Source organism: Stenella coeruleoalba, assembly GCF_951394435.1.
Source record: "Stenella coeruleoalba genome assembly, chromosome: 7".
Classification (NCBI taxonomy): Eukaryota; Metazoa; Chordata; class Mammalia; order Artiodactyla; family Delphinidae; genus Stenella; species Stenella coeruleoalba.
In genome coordinates this window covers 33,355,937-33,377,346 of record NC_137153.1, presented here as the reverse complement: position 1 = coordinate 33,377,346, position 21,410 = coordinate 33,355,937, and the positions used below count along the sequence as shown (strand labels likewise).

Genomic DNA, 21,410 nt, shown 5'->3' with positions numbered 1-21,410 from the left:
GCATAACTGTTACACTGGACAATAATTCACTGCAAGAAAAATAAAAGATTAAGAAGTCCTTTAAAAACAGAAGAATACCTAACAATGATAATCATCCTAAAATTAAAATGTTCTAAAGTTCTAATAGTTTTAATAAATAAAATTCATTTTTCTTTCTTTTTTAAATTCATTTTTCTACAATATATCATAAAAATAAAATTGTGACATCATACCAATTATAAGAACATAAGTAGAAGTGAAATGTTCACTGAAATTGTAAGAATCCAGTTCTTGAAATTAAATTAAATTATAAGGTTAGTGCTAAGGTTAGAATCATCTAAACAAATAGATTAGTCTATGATCTGAATAGAGAAGCTTAAAGTAGCTAAATCAGCCTTTTCTAAAAAGAAAAGACAGCAAAATTTTTTAAATACTGGAAATGATTCCTGAAATCACTGCAATTAATTTCCTGTATTTAATGTTTGTGTTTTTCATCCCACAGCTGTTAACCATTTTTCGTTATATGTTTGCAAAAGACAAATCACTAATAAAAATCATAAGCAACCAAAACTGCATTAAAGCTTCTGCCACAATTCCATTTTATGGTAAATACAAAATACTACCCACTTGAAATCCATTGAAGTTTGGAAACAAATGAATTACTACAACTTACTGGGTTTATTAAGGACTTCAAGGTAGAAAAAAAGAATCTCAATGACCATCTATCCTTATTTCCTCTCAAATACTACAATAAAAATGATCACTGAATTCATGAAACAAATATAATACTTTTAGAAAATCACTTGAAGTCACTAAAACTAAAGCTTTTTTCCTAAATCAATTTTGTTCCTCCTTAAACTACCGCATTATTTTTCTTTCGTTTGTAATTCCATCTTTTGGGAAAAGAATTGTCTTACCTTGGCCTTAATTACTTCTCTACTCACATGGTCCTTTACCTACTGCAACTGACTTAATTCTCTTGAATTTATTTTCCCCAAATTGTACCATATGAGTAATACTTAATACTAATAGGTGGTATGTAAAGAACATTTTCAGACATTCTTCCAAAAGCCTTACTTGCATTTATTCATTTAATCCTCACAATAGCCCTGTGAGGTAAAAAGGAATGAAATTGAGTTACTTGTAGTGAGATGGATGGACCTAGAGTCTGTCATACAGAGTGAAGCAAATCAGAAAGAAAAACAAATACCGTATGCTAACACATATATATGGAATCTCAAAAAAAAAAAAAATGGTTCTAAGGAACCTAGGGGCAGATGAAGAGAATGGACTTGAGGACACGGGGAGGGGGAAGGGTAAGCTGGGACGAAGTAAGAGAGTAGCAGTGATATATATACATTACAAAATGTAAAATAGATAGCTAGTGGGAAGCAGCTGCATAGCACAGGGAGATCAGCTTGGTGCTTTGTGACCACCTAGAGGGGTGGGATAGGGAGGGTGGGAGGGAGACGCAAGAGGGAGGAGATATGGGGATATATGTATATGTATAGCTGGTTCACTTTGTTATAAAGCAGAAACTAACACACCATTGTAAAGCAATAATACTCCAATAGAGATGTTAAAAAAATAAAATTAAGATATACAGTGTAAAAAAAAAATAGCCCTTTGAGGGAGCTACATTTACTTATTCCTATTTTTTGGGGGTGTGAAAATTGGAAAACAAAGATTGGATACCTTGTGGCAGACCTAGGATTTGATCCCAGCAGTCTGGCTCCAGGCTTTTAACCACGATGACACACTAATTTTTTAGTCAGTGATCAATCTTATAAAAAGGTGGACAGTGCTTCCTCCTGGACATTCTTTGCTTACTTGGCTTCCACCTATCATGCCTTTCAGTTTGCTCTTTTTTTTTTTTTAATAGTTAAGATGTACCATTGTACTTTATTTATTTATTTTTTAAATTTACTTATTTAATTTATTGATTTTTGGCTGCATTGGGTCTTTGTTGTTGCACGTGGGCTTTCTCTAGTTGCAGTGAGTGGGGGCTACTCTTCGTTGCAGTGCGCGGACTTCTCATTGTGGTGGCTTCTCGTTGCAGAGCACGGGCTCTGGGCGCGTGGGCTTCAGGAGTTGTAGCACGCAGGCTCAGTAGTTGTGGCGCACGGGCTTAGCTGCTTCGTGGCAATATGGGATCTTCCCGGACCAGGGATCGAACCTGTGTCCCCTGTACTGGCAGGCGGATTCTTAACCACTGTGCCACCAGGGTTGCTCTTTAATGGCTAGTGTTCCCCAATATTGTTTTGGCCTCTTCACTTTGCCCCTGGTAATCTCATCCATTTCTAAACATTAGCCATAATGTCTCATGTGAAGGCCTCTGAAATCCATGTCTCAAAAGTGGATCTTAGGTATCACCTCACACCAGTCAGAATGGCCATCATGAAAAAATCTACAAACAATAAATGCTGGAGAGGGTTTGGAGAAAAGGCAACCCTCTTGCACTGTTGGTGGGAATGTAAATTGATACAGCCACTATGCAGAACAGTATGGAGGTTCCTTTAAAAACTAAAAATAGAACTACCATATAACCCAGCAATCCCACTATTGGGCATGTACCCTGAGAAAACCATAATTCAAAAAGAGTCATGTACCACAATGTTCATTGCAGCTCTATTTACAATAGCCAGGACATGGAAGCAACCTAAATGTCCATCAACAGATGAATGGATAAAGAAGATGTGGCACATATATACAATGGAATATTACTCAGCTATAAAAAGAAATGAAATTGAGTTATTTGTAGTGAGGTGGATGGACCTAGAGTCTGTCATACAGAGTGAACTAAGTCAGAAAGAAAAACAAATACCGTATGCTAACACATATATATGGAATCTAAAAAAAAAAAAAAGGTTATGAAGAACCTAGGGGCAGGACGGGAATAAAGACGCAGACCTACTAGAGAATGGACTTGAGGACGTGGGGAGGGGGAAGGGTAAGCTGTGACAAAGTGAGAGAGTGGCATGGACATGTATACACTACCAAAGGTAAAACCGATAGCTAGTGGGAAGCAGCCGCATAGCACAGGGAGATCAGCTCAGTGCTTTGTGGCCACCTAGAGGGGTGGGATAGGGAGGGCAGGAGGGAGGGAGATGCAGAGGGAAGAGATATGGTGATATATGTATATGTATAGCTGATTCACTTTGATATAAAGCAGAAGCTAACACACTATTATTGTAAAGCAATTATACTCCAATAAAGATGTTAAAAAAAAAAAGCGGACCTTGCTGCAGAGTAACGAACTCTCAAAAGCAAGTCCAGGGCTTCCCTGGTGGCGCAGTGGTTAAGAATCCACCTGCCAATGCAGGGGACAGAGGTTCGAGCCCTGGTCCGGGAAGATCCCACAGGCCGCAGAGCAGCTAAGCCCGTGCACCACAGCTACTGAGCCTGCACTCTGGAGCCTGCAAGTCACAATTACTGAAGCCCAAATGCCTAGAACCCGTGCTCCACAACAAGAGAAGCCACAACAATGAGAAGCCCACGCACCACAACTAGAGAAAAGCCCGTGCACAGCAACTAAGACCCAATGCAGCCAAAAATATATAATTATTTAAAAAAGTGCTTAACCCATCATTCAAGACTTCCATGATCTACATTTAAGTAATGCTTTCTGAGCTTTTTAGTTCATGTTTACATCTTTTTATACTCCAGCTGAAGATTACTTGTTATTTCTCAAATATACTCTGTATTTTCTGGCTTCTGTGTCTTTATTAATGCTGTCTTTTACATCTATCAAAGTCTTATCCAACCTCAAATGTCTGTGTCAAAGGTCACCCATCTCAGTTCATCTTCCTGATTCTCCCATAAACGGATGTGGCTTCTCACACCCTACCCTCCAAATCTTCCCAGTATTTTGATGTGCTTCTCTTTTGTACTTATCAAAATCTAACTTATTATAGCTATTTATATATGGGGTTTTTTCTTCACATTCTCTAGAGGATTGTAGATATCTTGAGTGTAAGCACTTGATTGCAAAGTCATCTTTGCATCCCCTTTTTCTCCTCCCCCCCCCACCAAAGCCTACCACACTTCATTGGCTCAAAGCATTCTTCTGGATTAAATCAGCAAAGGGTGCTTATTGAAGGGAAAGAAAAAGCCTTTATCCTCATTCTAACAAGGCAATGTGTTTTTATCCTACGTATCTTTCTTTCATCCTAGAAGCTCCCTCTCTGGCTCCAGTTCTCCCACAGACCCGATGCAGATGTACTGTGTGTTCCACATTACTATAAAGTAGGGGCAGGTGGCATTTTTTCCCAGTGCACATTTTTTCTCAATACAGTTTCTATCACAGGCTCTGGGAAGCTCTAAAACAGATCCGCCACCACGGGAATAAAGACGACCAGTGCTGTAACAAGGTACATATTCCCAGCAGTGACATCTCTCCCTTGGTAAAATAACAGCATGAAAATAAAGATAACTGCTTTAAAACGAGCCCTTCCATAGTCAAAGGAAAGAGCTTACAGAGGGCCCTTTAAAACGAGACCTTCTAAAGAAAGGGGAAGAGCTTACTGAGGGACCTTTAAAACGAGCCCTTCCGTAGACAGGGGAAGAGGTTACAAAGGCTGCAAGGGGCAGAAACACAAGGACAAATTAGGCCAAGGGGCAAAAGCATGTGCCATGCCAGCTCTACATGGAAGGTGCAATCAGTCATATGAATTCCTAATATTAAAACTTGCAGTTTGAGTGCTGGAGATTTCCTTTTTTTAAAAAAAAAATTTTTAGTTTTTAACACTTTTATTGGAGTATAATTGCTTTACAATGTTGTGTTAGTTGCTGCTGTATAACAAAGTGAATCAGCTATACGTATACATATATACCCATATCCCCTCCCTCTTGCGTCTCCTTCCCACCCTCCCTATCCCACCCCTCTAGGTGGTCACAAAGCACCGAGCTGATCTCCCTGTGCTATGTGGCTGCTTCCCACTAGCTATCTTGGCATGGACATATATATACACTACCAAATGTAAAAAAGAGATTTCCTTTTTATTAAGGAAAATTTTCAATAGAAGCAAAAGTAGACAAAACACTACAATGAACTTTCATCTACTTCTCACTCAGTTTTTAAAATTATCAACTTAAGCCAATTTTATTCATTTAAACTCCCATTGCTATTATTATTTTTAATAACAGCTTTATTGTGGATATAATTCACATACTGTACAATTTACCATTTAAAGTATACAGTTCAAAGGTTTTTAATATATTCAAGCTTAGCAGCCATCACCACAATCAGTTTCAGAACATTTTTATCACTCCAAAAAGAAACCCTGTCCTGATTAATGTCATTTACTCCCAGCCTTAGGTAACCACAAATCCACTGTTTCTATCAATTTGCCTATTCTGCACATTTCATATAAATGGAATCATATAATATGTGGTCTTTTGTGACTGGTTTCTTCCACTTATAATGTTTTCAAGGTTCATTCATGTCATAGCATGTGTCAGTACTTCACTCCTTTTTATTGCCAAGTAATATTCCATTGTATAGATGGACCACACTTATTCATCCATTCACCAACTGATCAACATATAAGTTGTTTCTACTTTCTGGCTGTTATAAATATGTGCATTCAAGTTTTTGTGTGAACATATGTCTTCACTTTTCCTGGGTATATACTTAGGAGTAAAACTGATGGGTCAAATGGCAACTTTATGTTTAACTTTCTGAGGAACTATAGATTGTTTTCCAAAGTGGCTGTGCCATTTTTATTTTTCATCAGCAATATATGTAGATTCCAAAATCTCCACATCCTCACCAACACTTGCAATTGTCCATATTTTTAATTTCAGCTATCCTAGAGAATGTGAAGTGGTACTTCATTGTGGCTCTGATTTGCATTTTCCTGATGACTAGTGATGTTTGTGGACCATTTGTTATCTTTGAAGAAACATTTATTCAGATCCTTCACTCATTTTAATATTATTATTATTATTATTGAGTTGTACGAGTTCTTTATTTATTCTAGACACAAGTTCTTAATCAGATATATGATTTGCAAAATTTTTCTCCCATGTGTGGGTTTTTTTTTTTTCCACTTTCTTGATAGTATCTTTTGGCACAGAAAACAATTTAAATTTTAATGACATCCAATTTACCTATTTTTTCTTCTGATCCTTGCGCTTTTAGTGCCACATTTAAGAAACTGATGCCTAACCCAAGGTCATGACTAACATTATATTTTCTTCTAAAATTTAACCATATTAGCTCTAACACTTAGCTCTTTGTTCCATTTTCAGTAAATTTTTGCATGTGTTCCAGTTGTCTTAGCACCATTCGTTCAAAGCAGATCAAGATATAAAAGATTTCTATCACTCCAGAAGGTTCTTCTGTGCTCGTTCCCAGTTCATACTCCCACTTCATCCAGCAAACATCCATTCATTCACTCACTCCACCAAGCAGACATACCCATCCCAGAACCTTGCCAACCTCTCCTAAAAATTTCAGTATGTGTCAGTACTTCACTCCTGTATAACCCTCTCCTAAAAATTTCCTTAATAACTGTTAACTTGAGTAAACATAAGTAATAGGAATTCTGCTTCCTGGATCCACATGGCCTACCCTCTCCTTTAACAGAAAAGAAAATATTCCCATTAATTTGGCATTCCCATTAATTTGGCAAAGGGAAACACATCTTATCACCCTTTCCTGAGTCTGAAAACGCTATTGTTTTGTACTCAGTCCCAGTCAGTGAAAAAAAAAATTTAATGGATTATATAGACAACTACTTTTTAATTGTGTATATTATCTTGGAACTTTACTCTGTGAGGGTGGAAAGTACTGGCTGCTCCATGAGCCTTTGAGTGCTTCCTTGCTCTCTCTTTGCCATCTGTGGCTGGTTGTATGCTGGTCTTTTTGAATTCTTCTCTCTATACCTCCTTATTTGATGAAGTTTCTATGATGTCTTCCAGTTTTGTTATCATGTGGCTTATTGATTTGAATTGTACTTTTATCTCATGTGGTTTACTTAGGAGTTAACCGGGAGAAACACAAAGCAACAGTCCAATTGTCTGAAGAGTAAAGATTTGCAAAATATCTTCTTGAAATAAGAGCTATCCTCTCAAAAACAATTAGAAAGAAGGTACAATATCATTTGCATATGATTCATATGCAAAACCCAAGAGAATCAACCTGAAAAACCCAAGAGAATCAACTGAAAAATGATGACAGTGTCACACATATAACAAAAAATGGGTATCCATAAACATATAAAAAACCCCTAAAAATAAATAAGAAAAAGACAAATAACACAACAGAAAAATGAGCAAAAACATTAACAGGCATACCTCAGAAGAGAAAATCCAAATGGCTGAAAAACATTTGAAAAAATGTTCAACCTCTTTAGTAATCAGGGAAATGGAAATTAAAATCACAAGTAATACCATCATATACCTAAAAATTGGGGGGGAAAGTTAGATAATGTCAAGTATTAATGAGATCTAAAACAACCGTAGCCTTTCATTCCCACCACCTCCACTTGCTTATCTGTAACCTCCCTCCAGCTGTGAGACACCTGGCTCCCCCATTCACCACAGTTACATAACCATTCCTTTCCAGCATACATCACAGTAGTGTCAGAACTATTGACTTAAACCCCTGTGCTCATTCATTTTTACCCCTCTGCCTTGCTTTGTTCCTCTCCATTGCACTCCACACCACTTGATATGTTTATTTTCTCTCTTCCTCTTCAGTGATAATAGGGAATTTTACTGCTGGGTTCTCAGCACCTAAAACTGCCTTGAACAAAGTAGGTGCTCAACAAATATTAGCTGGATGAATAAATGAATTAAAAATCTTTATTATGGTTTATTACCATAATTACCAGTCTCAGTCAGACCTTTCCTAGCCAGCACTAGTTATCTGGCTCTGAGATAGTTTATCTACTTCAGTCAAATTATAATCATAGAATATAATTTAGACTTTCACCAATTCAACTGACTTCTCTCCCTAATTGCTACAATTATAATCACCAACTGAGGGAATTCCCTGGTGGCCCAGTGGTTAGGGCTCTGTGCTTTCACTGCCGAGGGTGAGGGTTCAGTCCCTGGTCAGGGAACTAAGATCCCGCAAGCAGTGCAGCACAGCCAAAAATAAATAAATAAAACTAAAAACAATTTTTAAATAAAATAAAATAACCACCAACTGAAACAGTGAACTATCACAATCACTTGCAGCTTCTAGTTTTCCTCTAAGGCCTGACTCAAACCACCCTTCCCACCCCCTGCCAAACCTAAACCTCCTAGACACCATCAACCTTATTTAAATTTCCTAGACACTTTCAACTCTGAGTGTTCTAGCTATATATTGATAAATATTTTCACATTTGTTAGGAACATGAACAACATAATCACTATCATAAGTTCAAATCACAGAGTTAAAAGAAGAATTTAATAAAAATTAAGCTGTTAATTTTACATTAACCTTCCAAAAGAACTGTGAGGGCATGTAGAATGATTTTTGGAAAAAGTACAGATTTGCTCTCTTCTCCTTAGCATGGAAGTCTGAGTTTTAAGAACAAACACTAAAAGGAAACATATGGAAAAGATCAGTAACAAGATGAAATCTTGGCCCAAATATGGTCTGCCACGTTTTACATACCAGTGTCTCAAATAATAGATGAGATTTTTACAGTATTGCCAAAACATCTCTTGAAACACTGTACACTTTTTAAAAATCTGAAGTATAACAAAATAAATCTTGTGCATTCTTTATGAAAACCTAATGGAAAATACTATTTTGAGGAAACAAAAACAAATTCCAGGAATCACTTTACCTTATTAGTTTGTACAAGCTTGAAAGAATCTCCCAAAGAATGAACTCAAAGTTCACTGCCAAGAGATACAAGTTAACTCTGTTTAAAATATGAAAATATTGGTATAAAAATATAGCATTTAAGTAGTTAACTGCCACTCTTCAAGAGAGACAGCTCAGTGAAATTTGTAAATTTTCTACATCTGCAAAATAAAAGCAATAACAGCTGGTCAACAGAAGTTCCTAATTCCATCTTATTCAATACTATAAAATTATTTTTTTGTACTAGTAAAAACAGACAAATCAGAGATATACCTTCTGAGTGAATTCCATAACTAAGAGATTAATTTTATTTCAAAGGTTATTAGAACACATGCTAGTGGATGTATTTGGGAGGAAGGTGAGAAAGGGGATAGCTGATAGAAAAGAAGGTATACTTCTTTGTATGGAAAAGTGATATATTTAATCTGTGTCACTAATGACCATCTATTTCATTTTTAAAATAAACTAGATATGAAATGCTGTATGTTTCTCATCCTGGTTCCTTGTCTTAATAAAGGGAAGCACTGGTGTGAATACACGGTATCAGACAACCGAGGTCTCAAGATGACTCTGAGTTCCACCTTAAAATGCCAAGACACTGAGCTCCATGTTACAGTGGACCTTACTTTGAAGAATTCTTTGGCATGAAAATGAAAATAAAACAGTAATCAGTACATGCTGTTTCATTTAGTTCTGTTTGCCTTTCATACTAGAGGAAATTCTTGCCATACCTCAAACCAAAATTAAGGGGAAAAGAAAGAAGTAAGCCACATAAATCTGACCAAGAACACAAGCATTTTAATTTGAGTCCACAAAGTTTTGGATAATGAAAAGAAATACATAATTTTATTTCAACCCAAGTATTTTCCAAGTAGATTATATTTGCTTAAATTGCTATAGCAATTCAAGGGACAGCCCTGCCTGGATACACAGTTACTGTGGATTTTTAAGAGATTCAGTTTAAGAATTTAGGAATTTCTGATTCATTTACAGGATTTGCAAATTCATCAGTCCCTGAAAACTAAAGCAAACTCAACAGGTATGATGATAAAATAATTTTCATTTTTTAAAGAAAATATTTCTACTGTTTAAAATATATTTGATTTAACATTAAAATAGATTATAGCCATCATAAATGCACATTTTTATAAGCAATATCTGGTAAAAGCTACATTAACATTTGATTAGCAAAAATATTCAGGGAAATAATATAGGGAATTTAATTTTCTAACTTAAGATTTACCCAATAAATGATTTTTGTTTAGATTTTTTTTTACTTTGAATGAAAGATTCTCACGTTAATGGAATAATTTTCTGTTTCTCTCTCCCTCTCCCTCTCTCTCTCTCTCAACTTTAAGTGACAAAAAAACAGCGAACGCCTTTGAGCCATACATCTGAGCAATGCTAGAGATTCTGGTTTTAGAGAAATGGGTATTTGTACAAATTTCACTAGAAATTTTCTCAAAATTTCTTTATTAACCAAATCTCTGATGTTACGATGTGTTTGCCTCTTCCTCAAAGAGAAAATACAAGTACTCTATCTAGCACTGAATGTTCTAGTTTCTTGGGTTTCAGTTAATTAAGATCCAAATGTATTATGGCTAAAAATAATTTTGAGACTTTCATATTTTTAATAGCAAAAGAGTTTTACTTCCTTAGGCCTTGTGTGTGACAGTGATGTATACAACTTTAATTTTACAGGGTTAAATTTAAAACTGCTTTGGAAAAAATTCTGAATCATATCCTAATACTTGGTTTCTTATATTTTAGTTTCTGTGGCATACCAACAAAACAATTAAGTTTTTAAAATAATAAAATGCTATGAAGCTTTCCAATTACTTTAAACTTTCCAGGACAAAGTTCCATCTCATTTTGATTAGTAATTTAACTTAGAACTTTCTTGATGAAAGCACGAGTGCTTTTTTCCAGGTAAGAGAAATGTTATGACATAGAAACTTTTTTAGCTATAATATGAAAAATTCATATTAATGAGTAATTTTAAAAACCTGGTAACATATTTCAGTTTGCCTTAAACTTTCTTTTTCACATTTGTGATTTTTCTACTAAACAAGGTAAGGAATACAGGTAGGAAAGTGAATATAGTATATTGTGACAGAAATATTCAATAGAAAATAGAATAGCCATGTTCTCTGTGAAAATGTTCATTTAGAGAAATCACTGTGGTGAAATAAATGCCTAGAAATAATCAACATTAGTAGCAATAAACATCACTAACAAGATGTAATCTATAACAAAAAATCAATCATGCATTCAACAAATCTGTGAGCACTTACAAACTGTGCATTGTACTAGAGTCTGTCAAAAATTAGAGGTTGAGAAATGAGATGATTGACAGTGAGTTATAATGTTTTGCTATGAGTTATGCTATAGGAGACAAGGCATAAATTGCCGAACATAAAAGGCAGAAGTAATAAAAGTATGCCTTGCAAATGGCTGGTAAAAGATTAGCTGAATGAAAAATTTGGATAAAAAGAAATAAGAGAGGACTATAACAGGGAAAATGATCAGGGGTGAAGTTGAGGAGTAAAAAAAGTAGAAAATAATGGGTATATCAATGGAGATGGAATGGATTTTAGACCAGAAAACAGCACTTATTGAAAAGGGAGTGGGACAAGGTTGAGCTAGAGGGCCGAGGTCCTCAGTGGATGAGGACAATGATGATGAACTCAGATTTAGAAGAGAAAATGTCTTCAGGGAAAGACCTTTCTTCTTAGGCGGCCAAGAAGACCAAAAGCAGATAATACTAAGAATCCCTTTATTTTCAGAGAGGCCCTCATCATGAGGTCTTGATTCCTAGGCAAAGGTAAATGCTGAACCAAAAGTATCATCCAGGTCTCCTTTTTTCCCAACAATTTCTTGTAGTTGTTGAACAGTCATGACTTTAATTCTCAAATGTAAGATTACTAACTGATGATTACTGATGTTCTAACACAAGGTTAAAATTCAGAGTTCTGATGAGCAGTACTCTTTTCAAAGTTCAACTGTGTATCAGTCAGCTTCTGAGACCCCCTACATGGCCTGACCCTGCACAGCTGCATGTCTCTGCCTCTGCTTCTACTTTCATCTCAACTCCATGGTGCAGTACTTTAAATGAAGTATGGCAAGCACTTAAAAAAAAAGTTGATATGTTATAGTATAATGAGTATAAAATACTATAATTTTAATACATAAAATATTATCAACTAGAGAGTAATATGTATAGGGTGTTCTATACCCATTCCTGTGAATCTCCCGAAGTCCTAGCCAAATGATGTCTGCAAAGGTTTCCCTGTCTCCCGCAAGCAGGGTTAAGACACTGGTTCCCACAGCACTGGTTATCTCTGCTGCAAACCATATTTCCCTCTGCCTGAGAATATGTCTACTAAATTGTATGCTCATGTCTTCATATTTTCTTCATTTCTGTATTTCCCACCAAGCACAGTGCCTCACCTCTAAAATTCGAGACAATCATCAAGTAGCCCAATCAAACTAACTAAATCACTAGTAATATTTGCAAGGCTCTTTTCTAACCATGTCCACACACAACATCTAGTACAGGGTCACTAATTATAGCAGGTGAAAAAGCACTACTAATCATACCCACTGGGAGCTTCCCAGTGCCCTGTCTGGGTCAGCCAGCACTGAACACTGCCCTTTGGGATGAGACCATACTCTTTCACTTCTCCTCCCAGGACTCTATCTTACTTGATGCATGAACACTGCAGTGTGAAGATTATGGCTCAACTATATTAATGAATTAAACTAGGTGTTCATTCCCAGAGTGCAAATTCCTGAGGTCACAATTTAGGCCTTTAGGTTCTGGTTGAGATTGGCTGTAACAGTCTTATTGTGCTCCTTCAACAGTTAACCACCACATCCCAAACATCTCACCCTTTGTTGCTTACATGTTTTTGCTCATCTCTTCTAGCTGCAAATCTTCCCTATTTCCCTCTGTGAGAACCCTCACATTCCTTCAAAGTCTAATGCAAATGCCATGTCCTCCATGAATCACATGGATAAAAAGGAACAATGGATGGAGTCTATTTAGATTTGCAAAAGGAAACTTTATGAATTTCAAAATCAAAATTGTTTAAAAGATGAAACCATTACCATTTTGGCATTTTATGTAGGAAGGGATAAGATTAAATAGAAGTCAATATATTAAATGATTGTCTCTTCTATTTTCTTGGTGAAAAAAGAGGCAAAGTCATCATCTGATTCTCCACTAAGACCTAAACTCCTGGGAGACAGGACAGTGTGTTTTTAATATCTGTATATCCAGAAATTAACTCCAAAATATCAGTGGAAAGAAAGAAGCTAGGAAGGTAATAGGAAAAATGTATAGAATAATCAATTAGAAACTAATTTTGTAGAATGTAAATGTTGTGTGTGTTTGTGATTTAAAGTAGTTATTCAAGTAGAGTCAGAGACAAAATAATTGGATTCTGCAAACTATTTCACAGGGAAAATTTGAAGTCACAGTTAGTCTTGGACAGAAAACACTAAGAGGAAACATGATAGTTATTTTTAGTATCTCAAGCTTTCACGTAAAATGGAGTGTTCTATGTTCTTCCAAAGAGCAGAAAAGAACATCAGCAAACAAAAGTTGCAGCGGGAAAATTTTGGTTAATATCAAGAATCTCCTAAGTAACTAAAACATAGAGTCTCTCTTCTCATAGGCAGTAAACATCACTGAAGGGGCCAAATAGTCAGTGAGAACATCCAGCATTTATATGGAAAGAGCACTTGGCTTTGGGGTGGAGAGATGTCATGCTATCATTGTAAATCTATAGTCTAGTAAACAAGACAAATCGAGATTCTCTTAAAAGATGGTTACTTAGTCTGGTTCAATGCAGTATGTGACTTTTTAAAAAATACCACCTTATACATTAATTTTGGTCTGAGCAGTACCCATTAATTCTGGACACTCTTTTATATATTTCAATACAGATATAGATATTATGCATTTTATATAACTGTCAATTTATATACAAATTATTCTAAGTTTACTCACTTTTCCCACAATATATTTCCTTTTTGCCTTGTAATAGGACAAAAAAAGGAACATGGGCTTTTCAAGTCCAGTGTGTGTCCTTTTCTTCTTTCTTGGAGTCAAAGTATATTGCCAGTATGAAAGTTATCAATGGAATGAAGATTATGACCAAGAACCAGATGATGTCTACCAACCAGAATTCCAATTTCATCAAAATGAAGATTATGGAGTTCCATTTCATCAGCATACTTTAGGTTGTGCCAGTGAATGCTTCTGTCCACCTAACTTTCCATCATCAATGTACTGTGATAATCGCAAACTCAAGACTATCCCAAATATTCCAGCATACATTCAGCAAGTTTATCTTCAGTTTAATGAAATTGAGGTTGTGACTGCAGATTCATTCATCAATGCCACTCATCTTAAAGAAATCAACCTCAGCCACAACAAAATTAAATCTCAAAATATTGATCATGGTGTGTTTGCCAAATTGTCAAATCTACTACAACTCCACCTACAGCATAACAATTTAGAAGACTTTCCATTTCCTCTTCCTAAGTCTTTGGAAAGGATTCTTCTTGGTTACAATCAGATCTCCAGACTGCAGACAAATGCTGTAAATGGGCTAGTAAACTTGACCATGCTTGATCTTTGTTACAATCAAATTGATGATTCTACATTACAAGAAAAAATCCTTGCGAAAATGGAAAAACTAATGCAGCTTAACCTATGTAATAACAGATTAGAATCAATGCCTCCTGGTTTGCCTTCTTCACTTATGTATCTGTCTTTAGAAAATAATTCAATATCTGCTATACCAGAAAATTACTTCAAAGAACTCCCAAAACTTCATGCTCTAAGAATGTCACACAATAAACTACAAGACATCCCTTATTATATTTTTAATCTTTCCAACCTTATAGAGCTCAATGTTGGACACAACAAACTGAAGCAAGCATTCTATATTCCAAGAAATTTAGAACACCTATACCTAGAAAATAATGAAATTGAAAGTATGTAAAATTTCATTTTTTTGTGTGTATTGTTTTTATTTTTTATTTATTTAATTTTAATTTATTTACTTATTTAATTTTTATTTTATATTGGAGCATAGTTGATTAACAATGTTGTGTTAGTTTCAGGTGAACAGCAAAGTGATTTAGTTATACATATACATGTATCTATTCTATGTATCTATTCTTTTTCAAATTATTTTACCATTTAGGTTATTATAGAATATCGAGCAGTGATCCCTGTGCTATAGAGTATGTCCTTGTTGTACATGTCAATCCCAAACTCCAAATCTATTCCTCTCCCCCACTCTTCCCCCCTGGTAACTATAAGTTCGTTCTCTCAGTCTGTGAGTTTGTTTCTGTTTTGTAAATAAGTTCATTTGTATCATTTTTTCTTAGATTCTGCATATAAGTGATATCATATGATATTTTTCTTTCTCTGACTTACTTTACTTAGTGTGATAATCTCCAGGTCCATCCATGTTGCTGCAAATGGCATTATTTCATTCTTTTTTAATGGCTGAGTAATATTCCATTGTATATATGTACCCTATCTTGTTTATCCATTCATCTGTCGATGGATATTTAGGTTGCTTCCATGTCTTGGCTATTGGAAACAGTGCTGCAATGACATTTGGGGTGCCTCTATCCTTTCGAACCATGGATTTCTCCAGATATATGCCCAGGAGTGGGATTGCTGGATCATATGGTAGCTGTATTTTTAGTTTCTTAAGGAACCTCCATACTGTTCTCCATAGTGGCTGTACCAATTTATATTCCACACCCTCTCCATCATTTATTGTTTATAGATTGTTTGATGATGGCCATTCTGACTGGTGTGAGGTGATATCTCATTGTAGTTTTGATTTGCATTTCTCTAATAATTAGCGATGTTGAGCATCTTTTCATGTGCCTCTTGGCCATCTGTATATCGTCTTTAGAGAAATGTCTATTTAGGTCTCCTGACCATTTTTTGACTGAGTTGTTTGGTCTTTTGTTATGGAGTTGTATGAGCTCTTTATAAATGGAGTCTAATTCCTTGTCGGTTGCATCGTTTGCAAATATTTTTTTCCATTTTGTAGGTTGTCTTTTCATTTTTTTTATGGTTTCTTTGCTGTGCAAAAGCTTTTGAGTTTAATGAGGTCCCATTTGTTTATTTATTTTTTTATTTCCATTACTCTAGGAGATGGCTTAGAAAAGATATTGCTGTGATTTATGTCAAAGAGTGTTCTGCCTAAGTTTTCCTCTAAGGGTTTTACAGTATCTGGTTTTACATTTAGGTCTTTAATCCATTTTGAGTTTAATTTGTGTATGGTGTTAAAGAATGTTCTAATTTCATTGTTTTACATGTAGCTGTCCAGTTTTCCCAGCACCATTTACTGAACACACTGTCTTTCCTTCATTGTATAGTCTTGCCTCCTCTGTCGTAGATTAATTGACCATAGGTGTGCGGGTTTATTTCTGGGCTTTCTACCCTGTTCCATTGATCTATATGTCTGTTTCTGTGCCAGTACCACACCATTTTGATGACTGTAGCTTTGTAGTATAGTCTGAAGTCAGGGAGCCTGATTCCTCCAGCTTCATTTTTCTTTCTCAAGATTTCTTTGGCTATTCAGGGTCTTTTGTGTCTCCACATGAATTTTAAGATTTTTTTGGTTCTAGTTCTGTGAAAAATGCCATTTCATAGGGATTGCACTGAATCTGTAGATTGCCTTGGGTAGTATAGTCATTTTGACAATATCGCTTCTTCCAATCCAAGAACATGGTACATCTTTCCATCTGTTTGTATCATCTTCGATTTCTTTCATCAGCATCTTATAGTTTTTGGAGTACAGACAGGTCTTTTGTTTCCTTAGGTAGGTTTATTCCTAGTTATTTTATTCTTTTTGACGTGATGGTAAGTTGGATTGTTTCTTTAATTTCTCTTTCTGATCTTTCGTTGTTAGTGTATAGAAGTGCAACAGATTTCTGTGTATTAATTTTGTATCCTGCAACTTTACTGAATTCATTAGGAGCATCATTGTCTTTTAAAGACAGAAAGAAGAGTATTTTGACCTTTTAAAGAACAAATCTTTAAAACCATATGCTTTACAAATTGCTGAAAATGGTTGCTTTGAAGCTGGCTAGGGAAATGGCAGAAATTGGCCCCAGAGAAAGGTGTACTCCAAGGTTTATAGTCTTTTCTATTAAATGTTATCACCTTGAACATTGAGAATTAGTACTGTAGAGTATACAAAGAAATATGAGATCCTGAGTAGTAGAACTATAGGTGATTTTCACTTTTTTCTTTTTGAGATTGTTTCTACTAAGAATTTATTACTTAAATAATTTATTTAATACTTAAATAATTACTTAATAGCCAATGAAGCCATCGTTTATTTTGATAATATAAAATTCACTTATAGTTTCATTTTCATTTTACTATTTGATTACTGTAAAAAATAATTCCACTTACAAGTATTTTAATTAATAAAACTATACCCCATAAACATTTTAATAAAATTCAATATAGGATTATGGATGTAATTCAGCAGGATTAATTTTTAATTTGTATTTTTCAGATATCAATGTCACATTGATGTGTCCATCTGTTGACCCACTACATTACCATCATTTAACATACATTCGTGTAGATCAAAATAAGCTAAAAGAGCCAATAAGCTCATACATTTTCCTCTGCTTCCCTCATATACACACTATTTATTATGGTGAACAAAGAAGCACTAATGGTCAAACAATACAACTGAAGACCCAGGTTTTCAGGAGATTTCAAGATGATGGTGACAGTGAAGATCACGATGATCACCATGAAGCCCAAGAAGAAGGAACAGAAGAAAATGTTGACCCTCACTATTATGGAAGTCAAGAATGGCAAGAAACTATATAGGTATACATTTATAACTTCACGAAATCTTATTATTCAGTATAAATTTAACTAAATATGCATAGCTCGTAGTAATATACCTGGAATTCTGTACTAGTATGAGATCAAATTGAATTTAGGTTGTTGACAACATTTGCATCATTACACAGGATTAGAACTTACTCAAAATGATATAAATCTTTAGAAATGTAAATTAGAATGATAAGTAGGAATCAAAAACTACACTTTGAATATTAAATTATCATCATGTTGAGAAAAAAAGCAAGTATGACCACTTCTATTAACAGTAATTTTTCTAATAATGATGTAAGAAGTAGTGTTAGAAGCTAAGAACTGTAAGCCATGTGCTTTAAATCACTATGAGCATAGTGTTTAAATGCCAGAAGGTTACATTAATGTAACAGCAGCTACTCATTTAAGGACTAGACTGTTTTTTTGACCTAATGTCCAGAAAAGCTTTCACACTTGTATTTGAATATCATCACCATGACAGCCACCCACTGGTCCTACCACTTAGAGCACAGAATGATATTCTTGATTTTCAAAAGAGGCTATCGTACTAAGGATCCAAGGCACACAGACTTATGAAATCAACTAGTCTTGTTTTTCTCTCAGAGCACGAAAGCAACAAATATTTAAACACTGTATTTGGATACCTAAAAAACACCACATCATCTTATCACAATTCATATTTTAGCAAATTTCAGCAATTGTACAAAACAATCTTGACTGCGTTCCAGTGTTTCTATAGTAAATTCACTAGAGAAAGGTTTTATTTACATAAAGATTTGCTAATAAATAACTGCTCTGTTCACAAGGTTAAGTTAATGTTAGCACAAGAAAGTATATCAACATAATTAAACACTTTTATTTTCCTAACACAATATATTAGAAACATATATGTATATCAGCCAATGTTTATTTACATAGTGTTAAAGTTGAATAGAGTTCCTTTGAAATTTGAATGACAGGCTTTGATATCTTCTTTAAATCCTTAAAAATCATATATCATTTTGAAGCATTTTAAGTATGCCTTATAATGAAGTATAGCTTCTATGATGAACTTTCTTGATTTACCAGGCTAATATTTCACAGAATTCCTCAGATAAGGAATAAACACAAATCTGGAACTGCCTACACAGGAAACCCCTCAAACAAACAGTAACAATTTAAATAGTATGCAAAAAGACAAATTAAAACTGTATTTTAAAAGCAGTTGTCTAGTGGTGAGTCTATTTTTCTGGAGATGACAGTTTAAAATGAAGCCTCTAATGCTCTTTATATCTTTGAGTAGGTTATTAGCATGTAGCAGAAACAGAACACCCACATGTCCCCAGGGACAAGCTCAACAATCCAGAATGAACATGAACAACACTCCATTCATTCATTCATTTAATTAACATTCAGCAAGTCATTTGGTATGCAGGGCTTAGTAATGAGAGGTCAAACATAATACATATGTACACCTGTGACGCTATGAGACACAGGTGTGAGGGTAAAGGTAAGAGCAAAACGATAGTGATGTGGGTAGAGCACATTTTCCAAAGAGGTAAAAAACTTTAAGGACCATCTCCCCCTTTAATGAAATTTTTTAAAATAGGGTTATAAATTTAAACATTTATTATGAGCTAATATGTGGAAAATACTGTGGGTGTTTTAGGAGATCAGAAAGAGAAGACTATTTCTTACCCAGAACAATTTAAAATTTAATGAGGAGCCATCAGGAAAATGCAAATCAAAACCACAGCGAGATATTCCTTTACATTCACTGGATGGCTATAATCAAAAAGGCAGACAAATAATAAGTATTAATGAGGAGGTAGAGAAAGTGGAATCCGCTGGTGATGCAGTCAAATGGTGCAGCTGCTTTGGAAAGCAGTCTGGCAGTTCTTCAAAAAGTTAGTTACCTATGATCCAACAATTCTACTCCTAGATATATACCTAAGAGAACTGAACACATATGTTCACACAAAAACATGTACACAAATGTTCATAGCAGCATTATTCATTAATAGCCAAAAAGTGGAAACCACTCAAATGTCCTTCAGCTGATGAAAGGATAAACAAAATGTGGTATATCCACACAATGGAAAATTATTCAGCCAAAAGAAGGAATGAAGTACTGATACATGTTACTACATGGATGAACCATGAAGACATTATGCTAGTGAAGTCAGTCACAGAAGACCACCTACTGTATGATTCCATTTATATAAAATGTCTAGAAGAGGCAAGTCTATAGAGACAGAAAGATTATTGGCTGCCTGGGGTTGGGGGGCAGGAGAATAAAGGGAAACTGGGGGATGACTGACAATGGATAGAGTCTTTCTTTTGGGGGTGATGAAAATATTCTGAAATTGATTACAGTGATGATTGTACAAGTTTGAAAATACTAAAAACTATTGAATTGTACACTTTAAAAAAGTGAATTGCATGAGATGTGAATTATTTCAATAAAGCTGTTATTTAAAAATTTAACAGAGACAATAAAATCTAATAACTCACTCTAACAAAAGGAAGAAAGAAATACAATGTGGCAGTAACTGAAACATGATGTGAACACAGATATGCCGACTTTATTTCTGGCCAGGATGTGAAGCAGTTGAAGGCTTCAAAGAGATGGTACTTTGATGTGTGAGTAGGGACTGATTGGCAAGAGTGGAGAAAACAGGTCCTACGGTGATATTAATATAAAGATGTGGTAATTACTTATTTCACCTCTTGCACAGTTAAAACCCTCCAAATTTTCAGAATTCTGGAGCACCTATTTTTATCTCCTCCTAAATTGACAAATGAAAATACATTTTAATCTTCAATGAATAGGCTTAGTGAAGAAAAAACCTGCACAGTTTAGCAGTTCGTAACAAGGAACTTGAAATCAGATATACCTTGGTAGAAGCCTGACTTCACACTCGTAACTAAGCAAGATGACTCTGAGTAAGTTACTTCTTGAAGCCTCCCTTTCTGCATTTCTGTAAGGAAGGTGGTTCTCACAGGGCTGTTATAAGGACAAGTAGAGATAGTATACATACCAAAGCATTTAACAAACTGCATGCCAGTTACAGGTACCCTACAAGCAGTAATTACTGCAGTATGTCCAGCCCAGCAGCCCACTGGATATATGTGCCCCCAGCCATCAGCTGTGCTTCGCATGCCTTGGAGCTCTCTCGGGGAACCTCTAGAATGGAGTTAGCATCCTTCAGGTTCCTTGCAAGGTTCCACTTGTACAAAAGACTAGTAAACAAGACAGAATTTACTAAAGATTTCATTAGGGAGAGAGAGGAGGGAGCTTAAATCATATACCCACCACAAACATATTCCAAGTCATTATTTGATGGTTCAGCTTCCAAAGCACCTCTAGATGGCCTACAAGGGTGGGAAGCAGAGTTCCCTCCCTCCCTCAAAAGGCACTTGGCTGCCTGGCTCCTCTGGCTAGAGTAGTCAAACTCTTCCTGTCTATTAGGAAGAAGAGGTCACCTCTGCTCTCCCTTTAAAGGCATGTATATATAAACACGTCATAAAATGTCCTCCAGCTGCAGGGCCAAGTAAGGAGGCAGGTTAACAACCATCTTTTGTTACTCAAAAATGTCCAGAGGAACTCATGCCTACCCCAAGTATTTCTCATTAAAAAGAAAACAAAACAAATAACCACCAATGCTTTCCCTAGGAGGATGGAAGAATAAAGTTCTACCTCCTACCAGAGCTGCAAACAAAACCAGATGATATATTTATATC

The 21,410-nt window shown here is 35.4% G+C and overlaps 2 protein-coding genes across 2 annotated transcripts in view; one reads left to right on the top strand and one right to left on the bottom strand.

The window, feature by feature from the left end:
* CENPP (centromere protein P) overlaps nucleotides 1-21,410 on the bottom strand; it is a 225,726-nt gene that overhangs the window by 120,733 nt on the left and 83,583 nt on the right. The gene's annotated exons all lie outside the window — the stretch shown is intronic.
* On the top strand, nucleotides 9,602-19,982 carry OMD (osteomodulin). The gene is made up of 3 exons (XM_079927563.1): nucleotides 9,602-9,824; nucleotides 13,837-14,791; nucleotides 17,353-19,982. Exons 2-3 carry the CDS (start codon nucleotides 13,852-13,854, stop codon nucleotides 17,676-17,678), a joined length of 1,266 nt encoding a protein of 421 aa, XP_079783689.1. The 5' UTR covers nucleotides 9,602-9,824; nucleotides 13,837-13,851; the 3' UTR covers nucleotides 17,679-19,982.

Excerpts from the sequence above, each read along its gene's own strand:
- OMD (XM_079927563.1), top strand. The coding sequence starts at position 13,852 with ATGGGCTTTTCAAGTCCAGTGTGTGTCCTTTTCTTCTTTCTTGGAGTC. Across the intron at positions 14,792-17,352 it reads AGAAAATAATGAAATTGAAA|ATATCAATGTCACATTGATG; the intron begins GTATGTAAAATT and ends TGTATTTTTCAG.